This window comes from Panthera onca, assembly GCF_046562875.1.
Source record: "Panthera onca isolate mPanOnc1 chromosome E1 unlocalized genomic scaffold, mPanOnc1 haplotype 2 h2.Chr16_ul_12, whole genome shotgun sequence".
Taxonomy (NCBI): domain Eukaryota; kingdom Metazoa; phylum Chordata; class Mammalia; order Carnivora; family Felidae; genus Panthera; species Panthera onca.
The window spans coordinates 227,407-254,850 of NW_027675811.1; the positions used below are offsets into that span (position 1 = coordinate 227,407).

General features: G+C 37.0%; 1 protein-coding gene and 1 pseudogene across 1 annotated transcript; both read left to right on the plus strand.

The window, feature by feature from the left end:
- The window catches only part of LOC145715129 (EF-hand calcium-binding domain-containing protein 13-like), a 98,939-nt pseudogene extending 95,610 nt beyond the window's left edge, over nt 1-3,329 (plus strand).
- Nucleotides 3,330-7,250: 3,921 nt separating this feature from the next.
- On the plus strand, nt 7,251-27,052 carry LOC145715125 (EF-hand calcium-binding domain-containing protein 13-like). Its single transcript, XM_081794743.1, has 8 exons — nt 7,251-7,290; nt 13,469-13,612; nt 13,946-14,014; nt 17,431-17,571; nt 21,537-21,608; nt 22,495-22,638; nt 23,110-23,181; nt 26,499-27,052. Exons 1-8 carry the CDS (start codon nt 7,275-7,277, stop codon nt 26,783-26,785), a joined length of 945 nt encoding a protein of 314 aa, XP_081650869.1. The 5' UTR covers nt 7,251-7,274; the 3' UTR covers nt 26,786-27,052.
- The last annotated feature ends 392 nt before the right edge of the window (nt 27,053-27,444 follow it).

Below are 27,444 nucleotides of genomic sequence, written 5' to 3' on the forward strand. Positions count from 1 at the left end.
GCACAGAGCCTGATGCAGGGCTCGAACTCACGGACCGCGAGATCATGACCTGAGCCGAAGTCGGCTGCTTAACCGACTGAGCCACCCAGGAGCCCCAAATCTCATCCTTTTAAGGTGTTCAATTCAGTGGTTTTTGGTATATTCACAAAGTTGTGCAACCATCACACTCTAATTCTGGGACATTTTCATCACGTCAAAAAAACCCCTGTACCCTGTAGTGCTTATTTCCCCACTCTCCCCAGCCACTGACAACCACTAGTCTGCTTTCTATCTGTGTTGATTTTTGAACATCATATAACTAGAATCATATAATTTGTGGCTTTTTGTGTCTGGCTTCTTTCATTTGGCATACTGTTGTTTGTTTTTTTTTTTTAATTTTTAATGTTTATTTTTGAGAGAGAGAGAGCGAGGAAGGGACAGAGAGAGAGGGAGACACAGAATCTGAAGCAGGCTCCAGGCTCTGAGCTGTCAGCACGATATGGGGCTCGAACCCACGAAACCATGAGATCATGACCTGAGCTGAAGTCGGCCGCTCAACCGACTGAGCCACCCAGGCGCCCCAGCATACTGTTTTTAAGGTTCACCTGCATTATAACATAAATGAGTACTTTATTCCTTTTCGTGGTAGAATAATATTCTGTGGTTATACCACATTTTCTTTGGCCATTTATCAGTTCATAGACATTTGGGTTGTTTCCCTTTTTTGGCCACTAAGAATAATGCTGTTATGAACATGTGTACATTTTTTTGAGTACAGGTTTTTGTGTGGACGTACATTTACATTTCTCTCAGGTACCTACCTAGGAATGGAACTGCTGGGTCACGTGGTAACTTTACATTCAACTTGAGGAGCTGCTGGAACATTTTCCAAAGCAGCTGCCCCATTTTACATTCCCAACAGCATTGTACATTTCTTTAAATCCTTGTCAGTACTGGGGTGCCTGGGTGGCTCAGTTGTTAAGCGTCCGACTTCGGCTCAGGTCATGATCTCGCGGTCCGTGAGTTCAAGCCCCGCGTCAGGCTCTGGGCTGATGGCTCAGAGCCTGGAGCCTGCTTCCGATTCTGTGTCTCCCTCTCTCTCTCTGCCCCTCCCCCGTTCATGCTCTGTCTCTGTCTCAAAAATAAATAAAAACATTAAAAAATAAAAAAAAAGTTTTTAAATCCTTGTCAGTACTTGTTACATTGTCTGTCTTTTTTATTCTAGCCTAGTCTCACAAGTATCTCACCGTGGTTTTGTTTTGCATTTTTCTGATGGCTAATAACTTTGAACATCTTTACATGTGTTTACTGGCCATTTAGAGATATGTACCCTTTGCTTATTTTAAAATTGGGTTATTTGTCACGTTGTTAGGGTTCTTATGTCCTGGATACTATAGCTTTATCAGATAGATGATTTGCAAATCTTTTCTCTAATTTTATGGGTCTTTTCGCTTTCTTGGTGGTGTCCTTTGAAGCACAAACGTTTTTAAATTGGGTGAAATCCAGTTTATATTTTCTTTTGTCACTTCTTTTGATATCATGTCTAAACATAATCCAAGATGATTAAGATTTATACTAATGTTTTCTTCTAAGAATTTTATAGTTTTAGCCTTTTAATTTCAATCTTTGATTCATTTTGAGTTAATGTTTGTATGTGGTGTGAGATGGGAGTCCACTTTAATTCTTTGGCATGCAGATAGCCAGTTACCCCAGCATCATTTGTTGACAAGATCATTCTTTTCCCCCTTAAATAAATGGTTTTGCCATCCTTGTAAAAAATCAATTGATCAGAAATGTATGGATTTATTTCTAGACTCCCAGTTCCATTCCATTGATTTTTATTTATTCTTATGCCACATGGTCTTAATCACTATAGCTTTGTAGTAAAGTAATAACCTAAACAGTAATTTTCAACCAGAGCAGGGCATCAAATTTACCTATAAAGCTTGAGTTACCTGGTTCTACTTCTGACTATGATGGAGTAGCTTATGTGAAACCAACCCTCCTGCTGAGAACAGCTAGTAAAATGTGGATTAAATTAAACAGCATCAACAACCACAACTGTTTGAAGGCATTGGAAAGTGACCAAGGCTGTCAAGATTTGTGGGGCTATAAGATAAATATAAAGAGCACGACTTACAGAAACAGCACCTTCTTCTTCTTCTTATTTTGTCTCTGTAACATAACTTTAAGTGAAATAAGGCAATAAAGTTTTGATGTAAACTTCTTTGTAATGCTTCACAATTATTTCAGGGTCCACATATGAAGTATTATGTAGCTGTAGGCATCATGGTTGACCAGTTACATACGTCTACTTGAAAGGCACAGTAGTTAAGAGCATGGGCTTTGGAAATATCGTGCCTGGATTTGAATCCTGGCCCTGCCACTTAATACCAGTGTATTCTTTAGTAAATCACTTAACCTCACAAACCTCGGGGCGCCTGGGTGGCTCAGTTGGTTAAGCGCCCAACTTCAGCTCAGGTCATGATTTCGCGGTTAGTGAGTTTGAGCCCCACGTTGGAGTCTGTGCTGACAGCTCCGAACCCGGAGCCTGCTTCAGATTCTGCATCTTTGTCTCTCTCTGACCCTTCCCCGCTCGTGGTCTGTCTGTCTGTCTGTCTCTCTCAAAAATAAATAAACATTAAATTTTTTTTTTTAAATCTCACTAACCTCAATTCCTTCATCTGAAAAATGGGGATAATAATGCCTATCTTGGAATTATTATAGGTAATAATAGACTTAAGTAGGTAAAGTAGAAGTACTCAGAAGAGTCTCCAGCACTTAGTGTTCAGTAACTGCTAGCTGTTACAATACACAATGGTTTTTTTTGTTTTTTGTTTTTTTTTTTTTTTTTTTTCAACATTTTTTATTTATTTTTGGGACAGAGAGAGACAGAGCATGAACGGGGGAGGGGCAGAGAGAGAGGGAGACACAGAATCAGAAACAGGCTCCAGGCTCCGAGCCATCAGCCCAGAGCCTGACGCGGGGCTCGAACTCACGGACCGCGAGATCGTGACCTGGCTGAAGTCGGACGTTTAACCGACTGCGCCACCCAGGCGCCCCTACACAATGGTTTTTAAAACTACTAGTAATTTCATGTAAAGTTCTTTTATGCAACTCAAGCCCATTAAGTGAAAGTGAACAATGTACTCTTATTTCTGCTGTTGAAGCACGTTTTTGCTCTTTTTTTTTTTTTCTCAGTTACACAGCTACTCTTCATTACTATTCAAATTCTCCAGAATGATCTAATTGATGTCTCTAGCCTCAAGGCATTATTGATGAACAATGACTTTCATGCAGCTAATGTTTTACTTGATGAAGTATTAAGACATGGACCTGAACATGGTTAGTAGTCTGAATGCATCTAGTTGTAAAGGCCATCATCTACCAGTGGGGATGGGAGATGTATGGATGGGATATACAGCAATGGAGGGCACCCTGGGGGGGGGGGGGGGGGGCGCTGCAGTGAGATGACTGGTGAGCACCAGTGCCACCATAGTGTGCCAAGCCTGAGCTCTGTGAAACTGAACAGATGGGTGAGTCTGGGCCTACTTTATCCCTGTGGGTGGTGGTACTTGGGAGATGAGGTCACTTTGTGAACTGACTGGCACGGGCAGTATTCAGTCAGAATGCCATGCACAGAGTACAACAGAGTCCGTGAGGCCCTTCGCCACGTGTTAACCCTTTGGAAGGTAAACTATGCTGATATCCAGGAATACCTCAGGGGGTGTTGCCTGCGGCATTGGCTCAAGGAAGCAGATGTTTATAAATGTACAAAATAACTGCGTTATTTTAATGACTGGTATTGTTGAATATCATTTTTGTTACGTTTTCAAAAGAGTTGGGGAATATTCTTTACTTTCCTATTCTCTGTAAGAGATTTTTTTTCTTCCTCAAATGTTAAGCAGAACTCACAGGTGAAGCCTTATGGGCCTAGAGTTTTATTTATGGAAAAATTCTGGACTATTGATTTAATTTCTGAAATTGTATGGTATTACCAAGAAAATATTCTATTTTCCTGTCAATTTTGGCAGGCTGTGTCTTTATAGGAATTTGTCCACTTCATCTGACTTTTCAAATGTATTGGATAAAGTTGTCCTTGACATCTGCTTTTTATCTTTTTTGATTTCTGCTTCATCTGTAATGATACCTTCATTTTCATCCTCAATATTAGTGACTTAGAGCTTTTTTTTCCCCCCACTCCACCTCCACAGAGTTTTTCTTTTCCTTTTTGTAAAATTGAGATATAATGGGCATATAATAACATTATGTAAGTTTAGAGTGTCCAATGTGTTGATTTGATACATTTATATATTGCAATATAATTATCACTGTAATGTTATCTAACACCTCTATCACATCACGTAATTATCACAATTTCTTTTTTTGTGGTGAGAACATTTAAGATCTAGTCTCTTAGCAACTTTCAATTATGTAATACAGTATTAGATCAGCACAGCATTAGATTTCCAGAATTTATTCATTTTAACTGCAAATTTGTACTTTTTAACAGTATCTCCCCAATCACCCCACCCCCTAAGTCCTTGGTAACCACCATTCTGCTCTCTTTCTGTGAGATCGGCTTTTTTAGATTCCACATATTAGCGATATATACAACATTTGTCTTTGGCTTATCTCCTCTAAGCATAAGGACTTCAAGATCCTACCATCTTGTTGCAAATGACAGGATTTCTCTCTTTCTCATGGCTGAAAAATACTCTGTTGTCTATTTTCACACTACCTCTGTTTATTCATCTGTTGATGAGCACTTAGATTGTTTCCATATTTTAGCTATTGTGAATAATGCTGAAATAGACACAGGAGTATGTCTTCAAGATCCTGTTTTCGTTTCCTTTGAATATACACTTGTAAGGGGAATTGATGGTTCATATCGTAGTTCTATTTTTAATTTTGAGGGGAATTTCTATACTATTGTCCATAGTGGCTGCACCAATCTACATTGCCACCAACAGTGTATGAGGGTTCCCATTCTCCACATCATCACAAATCCTTATCTCCGGTCTTCTTGATGATAGCCATTCTAACGGGTTTGAGCAATATCTCATTGTGGTTATGATTTGCATTTCCCTGATGGTTAGTGATGTTGAACACCTTTTCATGCACCTGTTGGTCATTTGGATGTCTTCTTTGGGAAAATGCCTATTCTATTGCTCTGCCCATTTTTAAAATAGTTCATTTGCTTGTTTGTTATTGAGCTGTGTGAATTCTTTGTTATATATTTTGGATAATAATCCTTTATCAGATATATGGTTTGCAAATATTTTCTCTCATTCTGTAGGTTGCCTTTTCATTTTGCCGATTGTTTCTTTTGCTGTACAAAAGTTTTTAAGTTGAATGTAGTTCTGGGGTGCCTGGGTGGCTCAGTCGGTTAAGCGTCCGACTACAGCCAGTTAAGCTTTCGACATCAGGTCTTGATCTCATGATTCTTGAGTTCAAGCACCATGTCGGGCTCTGTGCTGACAGCTTGGAGCTTGCTTCAGTTTCTGTGTCTCCCTCTCTCTCTGCCCCTCCCTGCTCATGCTCTGTGTCTTTCTCTCTCTCAAATAAATAAACATTAAAAAAAAGAAAAATCTTAAATGGCATCTAGTTCTACTTGTTGATTTCTGCTTTTGTTGTTTGTGCTTTTGGTGTCATGTCCAAAAAATCATTGCCAAGACCAATGTCTGAAAGCTGTTTCCTTATGTTTTCTTTACAGTATCAGATCTTACAATTAAATCTTTAATTCATTTTGAGGTAATTTTGGGGAGTATCCCAAGTGGTTATTCAGTTTCCCAACACCATTTGTTGAAGAGACCATCCTTTCTCCATTGAATGTTCTTGGCTGCCTCGTCAAATATTAGTTGAGCATATGTGGGGTTTATTTCTGGGCTCTGTCACTTCTGCTGTAAACTTTTCTACTTTTTTTTTTTTTTTTTTTTGCATTGGGTTTTTTTTTTTTTTCTTCCTTTTCTCTCTCCCCCTCCTTTTTTTTTTTTTTTTTTTCCTTTTGGTTCTTTTCATGTCTATCCTTTATGTCCCTTACTATAGTTTGTCATATCCATTCTACCTTGTGTACCTTTACTTTACTTGAGTCTTTATTTTGGAGCTGACTTGGTCTTTCTACACAGTCTATTTTCTGAGTTGTTGGCTCCCATCTCAGATCTTCCTTTGTCCATTTCTATCCTGATTTGTTGAAAGAGTTGAGGGTGTTGGGTGGCACATTCAGTGTGGAGCTCTGTCTTCAGTTTCTACTGAAGTAAATGAAGTCCGTTTACTTTAATGGCACCTTTGGGGCAGAGGGTGGGAGGTGGGGGTAGTGAGCCTTCTGACATTTTGATACTGTTTAGTAGGGACTTCATCTTTAACTGCTTCTTTCTTTTCCTTCACCACCAAATTCTGTGCACTGAGTTCCACATCAAGATGCCATCTTTGGTCCTATGGATTTCTAAGCCTTTTTCTTAGATTTCTCCAGAGTAAATTTAGGTGGTTACCATTATCCTAAAAGTAGTGTTTCTTAACCTTTAAAAAAAAATATCACTCCCCTAAGGAGACTTTTTAGACATTTTTGTCTTTTTCACCATCCCACACGCTATGAATGTTTAATGCCAAAAATAAATATTTGCTTATGTACTGTGGCCACAAACCATTGTAATGGCTAAGATTTTTTCCCCTCCAAGAACCTGTTTTCCTTCCTGAAAGCCTATCACCCTCAGTGAAAATGCATGTCCTAAAGGTATCTAGAACTTTAGTTTCTGCTTATACTGCTAAACCCTATTTTCTAGAATTTCACTTAGATGTTAACACATTTGTAAGGAATATTGGCCTATAGCCTCTTTGCCTGCCCACCGTGTGTTTGTTTTGTTTTGCTTTTGTAGTTTTTGGACAAGTAGGAGCTACTGAAGGGTTTTATTCAGAGGAGTAACCAGATTTTTTTTTTAAAGAGAAAGACCTCTCTTGCATTGTTTAAAATAAATGGAGAGAAATGAGACTGATGCGATAGATTTTTAGCAATGCTATTGTAATAGCATAGGCATTAACTAATATAGTGATATATTCAAGCAGTATTTGGAAATAATTGAATAGAAATTGATAATCATATGTATGCAGAAGTTAAGGAAGAAGGAACAGTACAGGCTGACCCCCGGGCTTTTCACCTTTGTTATAACTTGACTATTAACTGCTGACAGATTAATTCAGAAGCAGTAATTCCTTCATCTACATTTTACTTTGCATTACAGAAAATGGCAAGATTACCTTTGAAGAATTTTTTTATTAAGTTCTGTGATACATTGAACATGCCTAAAGCCTCAGGTGAGTTCCACTTAATATGTATCTACTGGCTCTGTGTGGAAGGACAGGCAGTGGTTTTCATGTTAAAACAACACAGGATTGGGGCGTCTGTGTCACTCAGTTGGTTGAGCAACTGACTCTTGACTTCGGCTCAGGTCATGATTCCAGGGTCATGGGCTCAACCTGCATCCATTCGCGCTGAGTATGAAGCCTGCTTAAGATTTCCTCTCTCCCTTCATCCTTCTCCCCAGCTTGTGCTCTCTCTCTCCCTAAAATAGTAAACAAACAAACAAACAAAGATGTTTTCAAAAAAAAGATGTTTTTTAAAACATCTTTTAAAAAACACACAGGATTAGATAAAGCACAGGTAAGTAAGAAACAATATAAAGATAAAACAATATAGGGGCACCTTGGTGGCTCAGTTGTTTAAGCGTCAGACTTCGGCTCAGGTCATGATCTTGTGGTCTGTGAGTTGGAGCCCCCCATCAGGGTCTGTGCTGACAGCTCAGAGCCTGGAGCCTGCTTCGGATTCTGTGTCTCCCTCCCTCACTGCTCCTCCCCCACTCGCTCTCGGTTTCCCTGTCTCTCTCTTTCTCAAAAATAAACAAACATTAAATTTTTTTAAAGATAAAACAATACAGTATTAGTTTATATAACTTGTGTTTGAATTATATGGCAAAGACTGCTAAATTTACCCCAAACTCAAAGTTATGGGTGGTTTTACTTTGATAGTGCTAGAAAAATATTAGATTATATACTGTTCTCTGAGATTATTCACTAGGTATATCTGACCTGAATTTATTAGAATATTATAAACAATGAGAAAATAATTTTTAGAATGCAAATTGGTGCAGCCACTGTGGAAGACAATAATGGAGTTTCCTCAAAAAGTTAAAAATAGAACTACCCTATGACCCAGCAATTTCACTACTAGGTATTTACACAAAAGGTATACAAATACTAATTTGAAGGGCCACATGCACCCTGATGTTTATAGCAGCATTGTCAACAATTGCCAAATTATGGGAAAAACCCAAATGTCCATGGATTGATGAATGAATAAAGAAGTTATGGTGCATGTATATGTATATGTAATGGAATATTACTCAGCCATCAAAAGAATGAAATCTTGCCATTTGCAACAATGTGGATGGAACCAGACTGGATTATGCTAAGTGAGATAAGTCAGGCAGAGAAAGACAAATACCTATGATTTCACACATGTGGAATTTAAGAAACAAAACGAATGAACATAGGGGAAGGTGGGGGAAAGAGAGAAGCAAACCATATGAAGAGTCTTAACTATAGTGAACAAACTGAGGGTTGGTGGAAGGAGGTGGGCGGGGGATGGGCTAAAAGGATGATGGGTATTGAGGGCATTTGTTACGTTGAACACTGGGTGTCATATGTAAGTGATGAATCACTAAATTCTACTGAAACCAATAGTACACTATATGTTGACTAACTAGAATTTGAATAAAAATTTGAAAAATAAAAAGAAGACAACTTTAAAACTTTTGACCAACCTAGCAAAGTGGATTTTATACCTATCTTTTCTGTTTTTATGTATTCTCAACTACTCTCTTGACTATATTTTTGAGGAGCAAATTTATATTTATTGCAGTATAACTTGCGTGTAGTAAAATTCACCTTTTTTTAGGTATATTGTTTTTTGAATTCTTAAAAATAATGTCATGTAACCATTACTAAACAGCACATAGACTGTATCACCACAGAAGTTTCTTTGTGTCCTTTTGTAGTCCATCCATTTCGCTAACCCTCATTCCTGGTGACCCCTGATCTATTCTTTGACTCTAAAGTTTTGCCTTTTCTAGGTTGTCATGTAAATGGAATCATAACATATGAAGCTCATTTGAGTCTGGCTTCTTTCACATAGCATATTATACTTTACATTCATCAACTTTTTGCATGCAGTGTGTTTATTTTTATTGATGAGTATTATTCCATTACATGAATGTAATGTTTGTATATTTACCAATTGATAAACTATTGAAGTTTCCTGGGTTTTGGTGATTATGAGTGAAGCTGCTATAAATATTTATGTACAGGTATTTGTGTGGACATATATTTTCATTTCTCCTAGTTGAATACCTAGAAATGGGATTGCTGGGATATATATTTAAATTGATAGAAACTGCCAAACATCAATTTATGATAGATAACATCCATTTATGATTAAAAAAAACCTCTCAACAAAGTGTGTACAGAAGAAACATACCTCAGCTTAATGAAGGCCATATACGAAAGGCCACATATATGCTCAATGGGGAAAAACTGAAAGCTTTTCTTCTAAGATCAGGAACAAGACAAGGATGCCTATTCTTGCCAGTTTTTTTGTTTTGTTTTGTTTACTAAAATATAGTTTACATAAAATGTTATATTAGTTTCAGGCATACAACATAGTGATTCAATAATTCTATGTATTGCTCACGTCTCACCATGATAAGTGTAGTTATCATCTGTCACAATAAAATGTTATTACAGTGTTATTGACTATATTCCCTATGCCGTAATTTTTCTCACTACTTTTACTCAACTTGTGTTCATAGTATTGGAAGTCCTACCGAGAACAATTAGGCAAGAAAAGGAAACAAAGTCATCCAAATTGGAAAGAAAGAAATAAAACTGTTACTATTTGCAGATAACACAATATTATATGTAGAAAACCCTAAAGGCCCTATTAAAAAAAAACTGTTAGAACTAATAAACAAATTCAGTAAAGTTGCACCATATGAAATCAAATAGAAAAACCAGTTGCATTTCTATTTGCTAATAAACTATCAGAAAGAAATTAAGAAAACTATCCCATTACAATTGCATTGAAAAGAATAAAATACCTAAGAATAAATTTAACCAAGGAGGTGAAAGACCTGTACACTGAAAACTATAAGACATTGAAGAAAGAAATTGAAGATGATGCAAATGAATGGAAAGATATTCCATGCTTGTGGAGTCAAAGAATTAATAATGTTAAAATGTCCATACTACCCAAAGCGATATACGGGCTCAATGCAATCCCTATCAAAATTCCAATGGCATTTTTCACACCTAGAACAAACAATCCTAAAATTTGTATGGAGCCATAGAAAACCCTGATAGCCAAAGCAATCTTGAGAAAGAACAAAGCTGGAGCCATCATACTTTCTGATTCCAAACTTTATTACAAAAGTATAGTAATCAAAACTCTATGGTATTGGCATAAAAACAGACATCAGTGGAACAGAACAGAGAGCTCAGAAATAAACCCTTGCATATACGGTCAATTCATTTATGACAAACGAGGCAAGAATATATAGTGGGGAAAGGACAGATTCTTCAATAAGTGGTGTTGGGAAAACTAGACAACCACATGCAAAAGAATGAAACTGGATTCCTATCTTAGACTATGATTAAATACTTGCTCTTGTAAGACCTGAAACCATAAAACTCCTGGAAGAGGAGCGCCTGGGTGACTCAGGTAAGTGTCTGGCTTGGCTCAGGTCATGATCTCGCGGTCTGTGGGCGTCGGGCTCTGTGCTGACAGCTCGGAGCCTGGAGCCTGCTTCGGATTCTGTGTCTCCCTCTCTCTCCTCCCCTCCCCGGCTCATGCTCGCTCTCTCTCTCTCTCTCTCTCTCTCTCTGTCTCACAAAAACAAATGAAAAATGTTAAAAAAATTTTTTTAACGTTTAAAAAAAATCTAGGAAAAAACATAGGCAGTAAGCTCTCTGACATCCATCTTGGAAAAAATTTAAAAAAAAAACAATTTTATCTATTAATACAATATCATAGGTAAAGTCAAAGAACAAATAACAATATGGTAGAAACTATAATGTATATCACAGAAGAAAAATAGAAAAATGGGCAAAAGTCATGGATATATAAATCATAAAAAAGATCTTAAATGGCTTATGAACATATTAAGAGATGTTTGATTTTACTCATAATAAGAAATATGCAAATTGAAATGGACATACAATTTCTCACCCATTAGATTGGCAAAAATTGAAAACCTTCACAACTGTTAGGTTGTAGAGAAAAAGACGTTTACCTATAGCTGGTGGGCGTTTAACATGCTACCAGTCTAATGGAGGGAATTTGGCAATGTCTAACAAAACTACATATGCCTTTACCTTTGGACCCAGCAATCCTGCTTCTAGGAATTTTCCCTGAAGATACCTTCCAACAATGTGAAAATATAGATACATAAGATTATTCATTACAGAATTATTTGAGATGGCAAAAGAATGAAAATACTTAATGTGTAAACATTGAAGGTTGGTTGAATAAACTTTAGTTTCTATGTACAGTAGAGTATTATATATTATACAATATATTATATTCTAAAAAAGAATTTTTTAAAAAGGAGTTTCAGGGGTGCCTGCATGACTTAGTCGGTTAGGCGTCCGACTTTGGCTCAGGTCATGATCTCACGGCTCGTGAGTTCAAGCCCCGTGCCAGCCTGGAGTCTGCCTTGGATTCTGTGTCTCCATCTCTCTCTGCCCCTCCCCTACTCATGCTCGCGGGCGCTCTCTCTCTCTTTCAAAAATAAACATTAAGAAAAAAGAATTTCATACCACTACTTTTTGTACTACTGATTTTATACCTTTCCAGCATTTAAAACTACAAATTTCCCTCTGAGCACTTTCACAGCATCTCACAAAATTTTATATGTTGTGATTTGATAATCACTTATTTAAAATATTTTCTAATTTACCTTGTGATATCTCATTTGAAACATGAGTTATTTAGAAATGTACTATTTAGGGGCACCTGGGTGGCTCAGTTGGTTAAGTGTCCGACTTCGGCTCAGGTCATGATCTCATGGTTCCTGGGTCGGAGCCTCGTGTCGGGCTCTGTGCTGACAGCTCAGAGCCTGGAGCTGCTTCGGATTCTGTGTCTCCCTCTCTGTCTGCCCCTCTCCCACCCACGCTCTGCCTCTCTCTGTCTCTCAAAAATAAATCAACATTAAAAAAATTAAAGAACTATATTATTTAATTTCCAAATATTTGGACATGTGCTAGGGATCTTGTTACTGATTTCTAATGTAATACACCTTGGTCAGAGAATTTATTTCGTACAATTTAAATTCTTTTAAATTCATTAAGATTTGGTTCAAAGACTAGCATGTGGTCTACCTAGGTGAATATTCCATGTGCACTTGAAAGAATGTATATTCTGTAGTTGTTGGGTAGTGTTCTATAAATATCATTTGGTTAGATTGTTTGCTAGTTTTGTTGGATATTCTAATTTCTGATTTTTTTTAAACATTAAAATTTTTTTTGTTTTAATATTTATTTTTGAGAGAGAGAGAGAGAGAGAGAGAGAGAGAGAGAGAGAGAGAACGAGCAGGGGAAGGGCAGAGAGAGAGGGAAACACAGAATCCAAAGCAGGCTCCAGGCTCTGAGCTGTCAGCACAGAGCCCAACACAGGACTCTAACTCATGAACTGTGAGATCGTGACCTAAGCCAAAGTCAGACACTTAACTGACTGAGCCACCCAGGCGCCCTTAATTCTTCCTGATGTTTATTCTAGTTGTTCTATTAATTACTAAGTGCAAGATTTTCAAATCTGCAGTTCTGATTATGGGTTCATGCATTCCTCCCTTTAATTCTGCAAGTTTTTGCTATATTTGGAAGGCTCTTGTTAGATGCATGCACATTTGATATTGTTGCAAAATTTAATGTATATGACCTTATGAAATGTACTTTGTCTGTTGCTCTCTTTTGTCTTATTTTTGCTGCTCTTCTGTTTCTTTCCCCCAGTTTCCTTACTTATATTTATACATTTCTGTGTACCTATTGTCACCTATTTTAAATTATTGTAGGTACATAAATAAATACAAATACTGCCTTTTCTCTTAAGTATAATTTTATATCTTGGGAGATTTTTTTCCCCACTTTTTTTTAAATATAAAGGAGACGGGTGTCTGGGTGGCTCAGTCGGTTGAGCGTCTGACTTCAACTCAGGTCATGATCTCGCGGTCTGTGAGTTCGAGCCCCGTGTCAGGCTCTGTGCTGACAGCTCAGAGCCTGGAGCCTGCTTCAGATTCTGTGTCTCCCTCTGTCTCTGCCCCTCTCCAGCTCATGCTCTGTCTTTCTCTCTCTCTCTGTCAAAAATAAATAAACATTAAAAAAAATTAAAATATAAAGGAGAAACATGAAAATTCCTTTCTAACTGAAGGTGATTATCTCTTCCCAGGAAATAAAAATCAATTTTACAACATCAACATTTACAAAAATGAACTTAAAGACATTCCTGTACTTCAGCAAAATTTAAATGCCATTGGAATCTATCTAACAGATGATAAAATAAAGGAGACTTTGGATAACACTAATCCTAACGGTGAGTAATTATTTCAATTTAAAATAACAAATTTTGCATATTTCAGAAGTTTCACTCTAAATGCCAAAGGAAATATACTGCCATATATCTTTTAAAAGAGAAATTAAAAGTTGTTTCTTGTCTATCAATTTACGGGTTTTTATCAGAGGAATTGATGTTCAAAGTGCATCTCTGACAGCTTTATTTTAGGTCTATTCTGCATATCACATGTGTCACAATAGGATTACCAGTCCTCTCCATTATTTTTGTGTTTATAGCTCTGGTGTTATAACATCAAATGGTCCTTTTTACAATAATACCTAAATTCTTTCTTTTTTTCTTTTTTAAAAAAAGATGAAGTGGTGAGTTTTAAGGATTTCATCAGAGAATTGAACAACAGTGATGAATTTATCGAGTGCCACAGTAAGTATGAAATTCAAAATGCATATGAACAGAAACTTCATTTTTGGGGGTTGGTGTATGTATAGGTATGTGTGTATATAGACTTTATATATACTCTACCAAACCCCCCTTTTATGCATTTTCTCATTTAAACTCAGTTCATGTTGTAAACTCTAGGTTTTCACACATAGATGCATATTTTCCATACTGTAATATTCTTGAATTATTTAAAAAAATTTCTGTTGTCTCTCTTTCTTCCTTGTCATGTGTTTTATTGCTATATTCTTTCTTTTGTCCTCACTAATGCTGATGGGGTTATCCATCTTATAATCAAAGTAACAGGTTTGCTTTTTTAAATCACATCTAATGACTTTTCCCCTCTGTATTCTTATCTTTCTTGTTTATTTCTTCATATATATATTTTTTTACATTTGCTCTCTATCTCCTTGTGAAAAACACTGGCTAAATGCTTAACTTTTTTCGGTTTGTTTTGAAATTTCAGCACAGTTCTATCATGGGGACACTAAAACAGCCTTGGACCACAGACATTGAGATTGAGAACTGTAGTCCTAAAACTGGGGTTTTAAAAGAAGTATTGAAATAAGTGGATTCTCTCTAAATAATCTGTACTTGGAATGCAGTTCCACTCACTATCTCAGGATAAGTTTGGTGGGAACCTTGACAAATTAATGCTATATTCATTATAGAAGATTATAGATCTATGAATAGCTAAGACCCTTTTGGGAAAAAAAAAGATAAAGATCTTGCTTTGTCACATGTTAGTACATAGCATAATGCTGTTTTAATATAGACCTGTGAAAATAGACCAGTGCATCACAATATGGAACCCAGTAGAGACTTCTATTAATGGGAACTCGGAATGTGATAGAAATGACATCATCAGTTAGTGGGGGAAAAGATGTATTATTTAGCTTCTGATTTGAGAAAATTGCCTTACAATGCAGAGAAAATGAAGTAGAATCCCTATGTCATACCATATACAAAAATAACCTTCAAAGAATCAAATGAATGTTAAAATGGATCTCAAAGATTAAACTATAAAGCTGTTGGAAGAAAATGCAAGAAAAACTATTGTGCCTTGTGGTTATGGATGCCTTCTTAAAGATGTTACTCCCCAAAAGCACAACCATGGGGTAAAAAAGGATTTGATCACATCAAAATTAAGGATTTCTGGTAAATGAAGGACTCTAAAACATGTAACAGACTGGAAGAAGATAATTACAAGATAACTAACAAAAAATTAATATCTCAAATATAAGGGAATTCTGCAAATCAACAGTAGAAAGAAAGAAATCAATTGGAAAAATAAGTAAGGATATAAGACTTAGTATACAGGAGGAGAAACCCACATAGCTAAATATGTGTATGAAGAGAGTTGGCAATACTCGCAAATTGCTAGTGAGTAGGTAAAATGGTACAGCATTCCAGATTGCAATCTAGCAGTACTTGTCAAATTCAGTATGCATATTTCTTATGATCCAATAATTCTATTGTCAGATAAATAGCCCAGAGAAGTTTCTTGTAGAGACATGTACAGGGATGCTCCCTGCAACATTATGGGAGGGAAGAAATGAAAACAATCTATGAGTCCATGATTTGGGAAATGGTTGAATAAAATATGGTCCATACATACACGTCATAACAGTAAACTAGATTTACATTTGCACCAGAGAGAGACCTCAGTAATAATACGGTTCCATGAAGAAAGGAAAAAATGGAATACGTGTATAACAAAGAATGCTTTATATAAGTTGGATTTCTACTAATGCCCATAAAACACAACCATATTTATATCTATTTCCAGGTAAACACTGAATTCTAAATAGATAAGATTGAAATAGACGGATTGAAAGAAATTGAGAAAGAGATTGAGATTGAAGTGACAATATTAACAAAGTTGACTTCAGAAACAGATTAGAGTACTCTGTATGCTAAAAACATACACATTCTTTTCAAATACTTATGGAATATCCACAAAAATAGATGATGTATTTAAGCCACAAATAAAAATTTCAGTGAATTCTGAAAATCAGAAGTCATTCAGACCACATAGTCTGACCATGATGTTGTGACATTAAAATTATTTGTGAAAGAAAGGAAAAGTGTTGCTTTTAAGATGAAAAACAAATTGCCTTGTAAGTAATTCCTTGGTGGAAGAATAAAAGAAACCTGAAAGATTTTAGAAATGATGACAGTGAAAGCACTATGTATCAAATCGTGTAGAGTGTGACCAAAACAATCTTACAGGATATTTTATAGCATTAAATGCTTTTATTAGAAAACAAGAAATATCAAAAATAATTTATCTTTTTTTAAGTTTATTTATTTTTGGAGAGAGAGTGCATATGACGGGGGGGAAGAGCAGAGAGAGAGAAGGACAGAATCCCAAGCAGGCTCCTTGCTGTCAGCGCAGCTGACATGATCATGACCTGGGCCAAAATGAAGAGTGGGACGCTTAACCGACTGAGACACCCAGGCGCCTCCAGAACAATTTATCTTAAACGTTCAGTTTACAGAGCTAACCAGCAGCATAAACAACAAAAGAACAGTACAATCCCCCTGAAAAGTGCTAGTCAGGAGCTAACAAAGTGGAAAGTTGAAGTTAGTGAAATAGAACACACACACACACACACACACACACACACACACACACGCACGCACTTATCCATATAACCAAAAGTTGGTTCTTTCAAAAGACTAATAAAGAACTCTTTAGGAAGTATGATGAAGGGGAAAAAATAGGGAGGACATAATAAAGAAGACAGTTGTAACTTGGATACAAGGGAGATTAAAAGATATAAATGAATAACACTTGAGTTAGTAAAGCAACAAATTATTGGCATGTCATCAACAACACTGTCATTCTTTCCAAATGTTTAGATAAAGACAGAAAGGGCTGCCTTTTTTTAAATGTTTGTTTATTTATTTTTGAGAGAGAGAGAGTGAGCGAGCATGAGTAGGGAAGGGGCAGAGAGAGAGAGTGCCAGAAGATCTGAAGCTGGCTCTGCGCTGACAGCACAGAGCCTGATGTGGGGCTCGAGCTCACAAACCGTGAGATCAAGACCTGAGCCAAAGTCAGACACTTAACTGACTGAGCCACCCAAGTGCCCCCTTTTGTTTCCCCATCATGGCACTATTTTCTTAGAGATAATTTTGGTATTTTGTTGTTTTGTTTACCTTCCTGTGTTGAACTAGTAAGGTAAACTATTTCAGTGTGTCTTGTTTTCTGATATAAGCATTGTAAACCTATAAATGTTGTAGAGCTTTCAGTTTGGAGAATATTTCAGAGAGGCAAAATCTCTCAAGACTGGGTATTCTAGAAAATGAATACATCTCACCCAAATCAAGTTGTTATGTGCTTCTCTGGATAGACTGACCAACTAGATATCTTTGTATTTTGTCATGTCTCTGTTTAGGAATAGAAGATGCATGTAACGTTGTTAATAGTGTCTTTGATAGGAAAGTTGAAGTTACAGACCTTTTATCTGCGTTGGAGGGCCTGGAGAAACCTTTAAATGAAGAAAAACCTGAGGTGTTACTGAACTCTGAAACAGATGGTGAGTTCTTGAGTTACCTCTCAGTTTTCCTGTTTAGACTATACGTGTTCATGCTGGCTCATTTTTTTTTTTTTTTTTTTTTTTAAGAATACTAATACCATAGGTTTAGGAAGATTGTTATGGGACTGCTATGTTTATAAACTGGTTACTGAGAATTGTTGTAACCCTTTTGGAAAGTGTGTGGATACTCTTCTTTATTTGGAGAAGACTAGTAGAAACAAGTACTGTTTTTATCCAGGTTTTAAAATCAGATACTTCTTGGGGTGCCTGGGTAGCTCAGTCAGTTAAGCGTCCAACTCATGATTTTGGCTCAGGTCATGATCTCACGGTTTGAGATCACGATCTCACAGTGCTCTGCACTGACGGACAGAGCCTGCCTGGGATTCTCTCTCTCTCTGCTCTCTGCCCTTCCCCTGTTCTCTCCCTCTCTCTCTTCCTCCAAACATAAATAAATAACCATTAAAAATGTTTAAAAAGATGTTTCAAACATTTTAAAAAATAAATAAAATCAGATACTTCTTTTTTAAAGATTTTTAAAAATGTTTTTATTTATTTTTGAGGGAGAGAGAGTGGAGGAGGGTCAGAGAGAGGGAACACAGAGTCTGAAGCAGGCTCCAGGCTCTAAGGTGTCAGCACAGAGCCTGACACGGGGCTCAAACTCATGGACCACGAGATTATGACCTGAGCCGAAGTCAGACGCTTGACTACTGAGCCACCCAGGCGCCCCATCTTTTTTCTTTTTAGGTCATTTATGCTAGCGGTTTGTCAATTTTAATAACTCTTAACTAATTCCTGGCTTTCTGATCCTCTCTATCGTGTTTATTGTTTCCTCAATTTATGTTTTCATCTGTATCATTTTCTTCTCTACCATTGATTTTGTGACATTTTGTATATATATTTCACATAGAGAATGAAATGATCACAACGATAGATCTAGTTAACACGTCACCATGCATAGTTAAAAAGGGGTTTTTTTCTTATGTTGAGAAATTTTAAGATTTACTCTCTGAGCAACCTGCGAATATGCAATACAGTATATTTTTGGATATATATGTATTTTCTATTCTTTTAATTTCACTCTTTCTGTACTCTTCTAAAAAAAGATAAATTTGAAAACATGTAAGGGAAACTAAAATTTGAAAAGAAAGAAACAGGACTTAAAGAAATTAAAAATATAATAATTAAAATTAATTAGCAGACAACAATATTAGCAGATTAAACATAGGTGAAGAGAGAAATATGAAGTGCAAAGGAGTTTGAAGAAATTATACAGAATGCAGCATAGAAAGACAGAGTTGGAATATAGGAAAGAGGTTAGTGGCGCTGGGGTGGCTCAGTTGATTGAGTATCAGATTTCTGCTCAGGTCATGATCTTGTGGTTTGTGAGTTAGAGCCCTGCATTGGGCTCACTGCTGTAAACATGGAGCCCTCTTCAGATCCTCTGTCTCCCTCTCTGCACATCTCCTACTCTCTCTCTCTCCCCCAAATAAATAAACATTAAAAAAAAGAAGAAGAAGAAGCTAAAAGGAAGGCAGAATGAAGAGGTCTACTTATTGTGGCAATCAGTTTGAAATATATATGTGTATCTGATTACGTTATATATTAGTTACAACTAATATAATGTTACATGTCAGTTATATCTCAGTAAAGCTAGAAAAAGAAAGAATGAAAAGATGTGATATATAGCCACACAGGAGAGAAGAGACAGAGTGGTTGCAGAGAAAATATTTGGAGAACTATAGCTGAGAATTTTCCAGAATGAGAAAGACCTAAACCTACCAATACAAGAATTCCAGTGAATCCCACATAGGATGAAAGGAAATCCATACATAGGGTTATCATGATGAAACTGTGACATACCAAAGAGAAAGAAAAATCTTAAAGGTAGCTAGAGAGAAAAGTCAAATTATCTATAAAGGAGGAACGTTTTCTTATTCTTGATATTTTTTTCTGGGTCTTGAAATCTAGAGAAACATTTTTGTAAATTGAGGATAACCACCCCACGTTCCCCTCCACTTTGGGAGGAACTTAGGCTTTGTCTGAGCCTTTGAAACTACAAACTAAAATTCATCCAATTTTGTTTTGTTTTGTCTTTGGCAAACACTCTTTGGGTAAAAACAGTCGCCGTGTTTCTGGATTACAGCCTTTCATCAGTTGTTTGGTCTGGGAATTTCTTACTTTCTTGGCAACACATTGATGAATTCAAGATTTTTTTAAAATTTTTTTTTTTAACATTTATTTTTGAGACAGAGAGAGACAGAGCATGAGTCGGGGAGGGTCAGAAAGAGAGAGGGAGACACAGAATCTGAAACAGGCTCCAGACTCCAAGCTGTCGGCACAGAGCCCGACGCGGGGCTCGAACTCACGGACTGTGAGATCATGACCTGAGCTGGAGTCGGACGCTTAACCGACTGAGCCACCCAGGCGCCCCAAGATTTTTTTTTTTATAGCAATAATTTTATTTAGAATTTTTAGTTGTTTTTAGTAGGAGGGCTGATCCAGATATCTGGCTACTAAATACCAGAAATTGAAATCATTTTTTTCTTTCAATTAAATTAAATCAGACCCTGGGGGCAGGGTGGTTGATTACTGGCACCCTCTCCCATTCCAAAGTCACACCATAATGTGGGAGACAGAGGAAGAGCTTTTAAAACTTCCTTGCATTGTGTTTCTACTGATGCTTTGTTGTTGGAGCCTGTGGTAATCCTGCATCTGTGTGAAGGGAAGCTCCCACAGGGTAATTCTCACTCTTTCCCATCAAACCTCTAGTCTCTCAACCCCTCCCTGTCCCTCTCTTTCCTTCTGTCTCTGTCTCCAGACAAACTCTTCCTCTCTATTTAGGCATTTGGCATATTTTCTTCAATGATTCTAGGTTTTTGCAAACATAGTCCCTACCAAAACTCTCAGTCTACAAAAATCTCAGGAGTGAGGAAATATTTAAGGCCAAGCTAACTGCTTCGAATAGGAAAGATGGGTCAAATTATCCTGCCACTTCAAAAGGTATAGTGCCATAGCTCCAATATTTGCCATTTAGATAAATTACAATAGACTTCAATAGAGAAGGGTAACTTTTGAATCAGGCTCTGCAGAGTCCGCTAACTCAAATGCCTGCGGTAGCCAGGCACGTAATGCAAAATTAATAAAATGAGTTGGCTGTAAGACAAAAGGAAGGGGTGTGGACTGTAAGGTAACTTGAGAGCATGTGTCCTAGATGAAGATAGTTAAATTCAAATGGAAAGAAAACCCCACCACTCCCTAGGACAATGGACATGACTGACTCTCAGCTATATTCAGTCTGTGGGCTACCAGCCTATGACCCCTGAAGCAGGCTTCTGTAGGAGTGGGAAAACAATCTTTTCCTTCTGCCCTTCTAGGTTCCCAGCTGGAGCTCTGTAACAAGAGACAGATCAACAAGAGAAAAGCATTCAAAGTTAATATAAATTTTACATGAAAGGGGAATATTCATAAGGAGTTGTTAAAGCTGAATGTTTTGGTGTTAGCTTTGATGAAGTGTGGAAAGTGGTAGAAAACTGTGATAGGACAAAATGAGATGAGCTGAGCGTGGTAAACCAGGGGAAACTTAGTAAGGTCTGTTCGTTCAGATTCCTCTTGGTGTCCCTCCAACCCTCAGTCTTCAGAGATAAGGATGCACCCTCCCTCTGGGTATAGCAAGGGCATCTCTCACATGAGTGTCTTATGACCTGCCTCGGGGCAGGGGATGGGGAGGTCTGAATCCTAACTGTACCTTGCAATTCCCAGATTGTGTTTCCTTGCATTCCCTTTTTGTGTGTGTGTACGTGTGTGTGTGTGCGCGCACACGCACATGCTCATAATCTAAGTGTATTTCTTACCATGCATTATGGTCACAGAAGTTTGAAAGCTGAATGAAATTGAAACAATACCAGATCCCTGCTTTAATGAGCTTAAAATCTATTTAAATTCCATTTTATTTCTTAACTTTGCAGAAAGTAAAAAGATCTTAAAAGATGTAATTGATGTTTTCATTAATTCACCTAAACCATCAACACCATTCAATAGTAAGTATAGTAAAAGAATGAAAATTAAAAGTAAATTTCTAAGATCATTCAATGGTATTCTTTTTCTAAAATATAGTTTGTTTTCCCCTGTATTTTTAATTCCTTAAGTTTTCTTTGCTGTATCAAGATGTTATAATCTGCTTTCTTATTCCTTATCATATTTAATCTGTGCTTTGACTGTAATGAATTATTTAGAATTACATTCCTAGAATATGCTTTCTTAAAGCAAAATAGTTTGTCTCAGTATATGCTCCAGTATAAGGTACACATTTTCTCCCCTGGTGAATCTAATACAATTTTCTCTCACCTCCGATAATTTCCATATGCTTCTTTTTCTCACCTATAGTGAAACGTTAAAAAAAAGTACAAAAAAAAAAAAAAAAAGGATTTACTGCATGTAATACTAGTAGGTAGGCTAGCAAGAAAGAGAGGCTTTCTAATGCCTAGGAGAGGGTGTGACTGTTTTTCAGAGTATAACAGATTTATATTTTTCAGTTTTCCTTTTGCCAACTAGCTGGGTTCTATTTTTGATATTTGACTTCATTCTAAGAGCTATTTATTATCAAGCTGTTCTTGAAATGCTTTACAGTCTATGAAAGACTGGAGCATGTAGTAGAAAAACCTTTGAGGAGAAATAGTTAATAAATAAAAGCAAACTTCTACAAAATGTTGCAGAAACTCAACTTTTAGCTGGCTAGGGGTATGTTAAATTTTGCTTATTGTTTAAGTGACTTCTGAAAACAGAGCCCACTGACATGTTTTGAAAGCCCTCTAACTCAGAATTCCTTTTGTAATGCATCTACTCTGTGCAGGTTAGGGTGTTAAGTCTAAAAAAGGGCTTTGCCTCAACTTCCTCATCACTTCTCTATTCTTGACATGTTTACAGATTTATTTAAAGAGATTACAACTCTTGATAAGATCAGAAATGATAAGATGCCTATAAATGAGCTGAGGTCCCAACTCCGGAAGGCTAGAATTCTATTAAGCAACAAGACGTTCCAGGAAATTCTGGGTCAAGCATCTATTGATGGTGAGTCCTTTTTAAAAGAACAATCTCTGTTGAAGTCCTAGTTTTACTGTGTGCTTGGGATATGTTTTATATATGTATGTTTTAGATAAACTAGGTCTTAGAAACATAATGAGAATGTAGGCATACTGAGAACAAATTAAAATTAATATTTTTTTACTCTTGGAAATATTTTTAAGAGTCACCCTCTGTCTGGCATCACATTTGTAAAATGTATACATCAATATTTAATTAAGACAAATAATACCGTTAGAATTTTTTCTTGTTTTAAGGGAATAGATTCGTGGTAAAATTATTTTAAATTGATTAGTTTTTATCTGGCTAATTTTCAGACATTAACAAAATTTGTCCCCTCCCCCCCCCCCCACCCCCCCCCCCCCACACACACACACCATTCCCTGTCATGGTTATTTTAATGATGATTATTAATATTGACACCTTGCCATTTTATAATCCTTATACTTTACTTTTTAGAAAATAGTGAAGTAAGTCTCAAACAAATTTTGGAGGCTTTGAACACAAATAAGCCAGCTCCTGAATTTGAAGGTGGGTCATATTTCCCATTGCCTTTTGTTATTATTAAACAGTATTGTGAGCTATAAATGATATTCAAAAGCTGTATATTTTTATAATTAAAAGTACACAGTTTGACATATGCACACACCTATAAATCTGTCATCACAATCAAGGTAATGAACACATCCCTGACCTGCAAAACTGCCTCATGCTCCTTTGTAATCTCTCCTGCCTTTTTCCCATCCTCTTCCTCATCCGTAGGCAACGACTGATCTGCTTTTTGCCAGTATAGATCCATTGGCATTTACCAGACTTTTATAAAATGGGTATATTCTTTTTTGCTAGATGCTTTCATTCAGCATAATTATTTTGAGATTCATCCACGTAGGATGTATCAGCAGTTCATTGTCATTTATTACTGGCATAGCACTCCATTTTGCTGATACACTGAAGTTTATCTACTTACCTGGTGCGGCTCGTTAGGCTATTTCCAGTTTGGGGCTCTTATAAATAAAGCTGTTATGAACAGTTGTGTACAACAATATTCATCGTATGAATATATGCTTTCCTTTCTCTTGAGTAGTTACCAAAGATTGGCTGGTTCACATGGTAGGTGTATGTTTCACTTTTTAAGAAACTGCCAACTGGTTTCCAGAGTGGCCACACCATTTTACATTTCCACCAGCAGTGTATGAAGAGGTCCAATTCCTCCATATCCTTGGGAGTGCTTGGTGGAGTCAGTCTTTTTAATTTTAATCATTCTAATAAGTGTGTAGTAGTATCTCATTGTGGTTTTAATTTGTGTTTCCTCACTGATTAATGATGTTGAGCATCTTCTCATGTGCTTATTTGTCATCTGTGTATCTTTATAAAGTGTCTGTACAGATCTTTTTTAATGTTGGATGGGGGGGCGCCTGGGTGGCTCAGTCAATTAAGCGTCTGACTTCAGCTCAGGTCATGATCTCACGGTCCGTGAGTTCGAGCCCTGCGTTGGGCTCTGGGCTGATGGCTCGGAGCCTGGAGCCTGCTTCCAGTTCTGTGTCTCCCTCTCTCTCTGCCCCTCCCCCGTTCATGCTCTGTCTCTCTCTGTCTCAAAAATAAATAAACGTTAAAAAAAAATTAAAAAGTTGGATGGGTTTTGGGGCGCTTGGGTGGCTCAGTCGGTTAAGCGTCCGACTCGGCTCAGGTCATGATCTCACGGTTCGTGAGTTCAAGCCCTGCGTCAGGCTCTGTGCTGACAGCTCAGAACCTGGAGCCTGTTTCGGATTCTGTGTCTCCCTCTCTCTCTCTGACCCTTCCCTGTTCATGCTCTGTCTCTCTCTGTCTCAAAAATAAATAAACGTTAAAAAAAAATAAAAAAAAATAAAGTTGGATGGGTTTTTTTGTATTTCTGTTTGTATTCTGGATACATGTCCTTTATGAGATATATACTTAGCAAATATTTTCTCCGAGTCTTCTACTGAGCACATTTTTCTCTGAGTGTCTTCATTTTCTTAAGTGTCAAGAGCATTAGTTTTAATTTTGATGAAGTCCAGTTAATTAGTTTTTTTTTTCTTTTATATATTGTGCTTTTGGTGTCACATGTATGAAATCTTTGCCTCACCCAAGGTTACAAATGTTTTATTATATTTTCTTCTAAAAGTATTATGGGTTTTGGTTTTGCATTAAAAAATATTTTTTTAATATTTTTATTTATTTTTGAGAGAGAGAGAGAGAGAGAGAGAGAGAGAGAGAGAGAAAAAGCACAAGTGGGGGAGGGGCAGAGAGAGAGGGCGACAGAATCCAAAGCAAGACTCCAGGCTCTGAGCTATCAGCACAGAGCCTGAGGCGGGCTCAAACTCACGGGGAGATCATGACCTGAGCTGAAGTCGGATGCTTAACTTACTGAGCCACCCTGGCACCTCTGGTTTTGTATTTTAGCTCTGTGATCTATTTTGAGTTAATCTTTATATGTGGAATAAAGTATGGATCAGAGTTCCTTTTTGTTTTGTTTTGTTTTTGCATATGGACCTTCATTTGTTCCAGCACCACTGTTGAAAAGATTGTATTTTCTCTATACTTTCTATACGGAAATTCCTTTGTAGTTTTGTAACAAATCATATAAATATACATATATATTTATTTCCTGGATTCTCTCTTCTGTTCTATTAATCTTTGTCAGTTTTTACACAAACCACATTGTCTGACTCCTGTTGCTTTGCAATAAACATTGAAACCATTCAGGTAGTATTGGCCCTCTAACTTTGTTCTACTTTTAAAAAGTTGTTTTGACTGGGGCACCTGGGTGGTTCAGTCAGTTGAACGTCCGACTTCAGCTCAGGTCATGATCTCATGGTTCGTGGGTTTGAGCCCCATGTCAGGCTCTGTGCTGACAGCTCAGAGCCTGGAGCCTGCTTCGGATTCTGTGTCTCCCTCTCTCCCTGCCCCTCCCCTGCTTGCTCGCTCGCTCTCTCGCGCTCTCTCTCTCTCAAAAATAAACATTAAAAAAATGTAAAAAAAAAAGTTGTTTTGACTATTCTAGGACTTTTACACTGCCATGTGGATTTTAGAATCAGTTTGTAATGTCTACAAAAAAACCCTGCTGGGATTTATTGGAGAAATAAGGCACTCATGAATTAGGATTTGTTGGAAAATGTCTTATCTAATAATGTCTTACTAAATAGTACAACTCTTTCCTGCAATTCTTTTGAGTACCAGTACTTTGCCTCCTTTTAAATATTCTCTTAGATAAACTAGAGATTATAATCCAAACAGTGACCTTGAGTGTACCATGATTTGTGGGAGTCATTGAAAAGGCAGACAGAGGCTTGGCTCTAATCCTAAGGACCCCATTTAGAAGGGAAAATCCCTAGAGGTTTTAGATAAGAGCTGGGAATGGGGCACCTTAATACTCCCACACTCCTTGGCGGACTTCTAATAATAGAGTGAAAGTTATGAAGAATATGCAAAAAATGAAAGCAGTAGCAAAATAAGCAGAAGAAAATTCAGGACTAATATTTTTATACTCTGAAATTTGGGCTATTTCATATAGACAGAAGTAAGCCCCAAATTCTGTCTCATGCATATACAATGAAACATTTCCCTAAAAGATGCAATGGCCTATTTTAACTTTTGAGAAGCTGATACCTTGAGTGTATGATGATTTGTGTAACTCATTGGTAAGGCAGTTAAGTTAAAAAACAAAAACAAAACTGAGTCATCTTAGTTTTTTTAGTTTGAGACAAAAATAACTGAACATCTCAGGGAAATATGCTTGGAATAAAGGGATGTTTGGCTTATTAATTTTGGAATCATAATGATAATATTAATTGAAATATATGACCTATAGAATCCCCCTGTGTTTTCAGGTTTATGTACTGCCCTCCAAACTGTCAACTTGATGAACTGCAACAGAATTCAGATTGGTGACTTGAAAGATGCTTTTGATGACCTCAGTGTTTCTGTAAAGCCTGAAGAACACCAGATGTTAGTGAAAACGCTTGATGTTGATGGTATATATAACTACGTTGACTTTCCAAATAAAGTGATAGCAAATTTTCCATTCCCCTTCCCTATCCTCCATTCATCACTCCCCAATAATTTTTTTCTTTATTATCCTAATGGAAAAAGTACTCTAAGAGAGCGTGTCTACTGAGATCATAGATTTATCTTGACAGAAAAATCTTTGAATAAGATTAATAAGATTTTTTATGACCCATGAAGTATCCTGTGTTGATTCCATCAGAGTGTATCTGTGTGTATGTTTTTAGCATCTTCAGGGAAGGCAAGGTCATTCTCTGTGAAAGCTGTGCTGAAGGGAAACTGCTCTGAGCCAGGAAGAGACTGAGGGAGGACTTTCTCCCCTCTGCAGGAGACATTTGTGGGAGGAGACTGATTGAATCCTAAGAGGTTTCAGAGAAAACAATGTATAATTTTCAAATTTTGCCAATTATTATGTGGTTCTTTTATTCATTTAAATTCAGTTCCTAAAAGTATTTTCTTTATCCCATTATTAAATGGGTTTAAGCATTGTTTCATTAATCATATTGACTGGAGCCGCTGTACAGCACAACTTATGGGTGCTTGTAAACAGCACCCTTCAGCGTTAGGCAGTGCCTGGCCTGTATGACTATGGGACAGACCTGATCCTGAGTGTCTTTGATATGTAAGGGGTCATGTAATGTGTCAGATAATCGAGTAAATATAAAATATTCATAGGAAGCTTTCAGTCTAGTTGGTGAGGCAAGCTGTAAACAACAAAAGGGTATATAACAATATAAGAGATAAAAGTTTAGTGAATTTACAATGGTATAT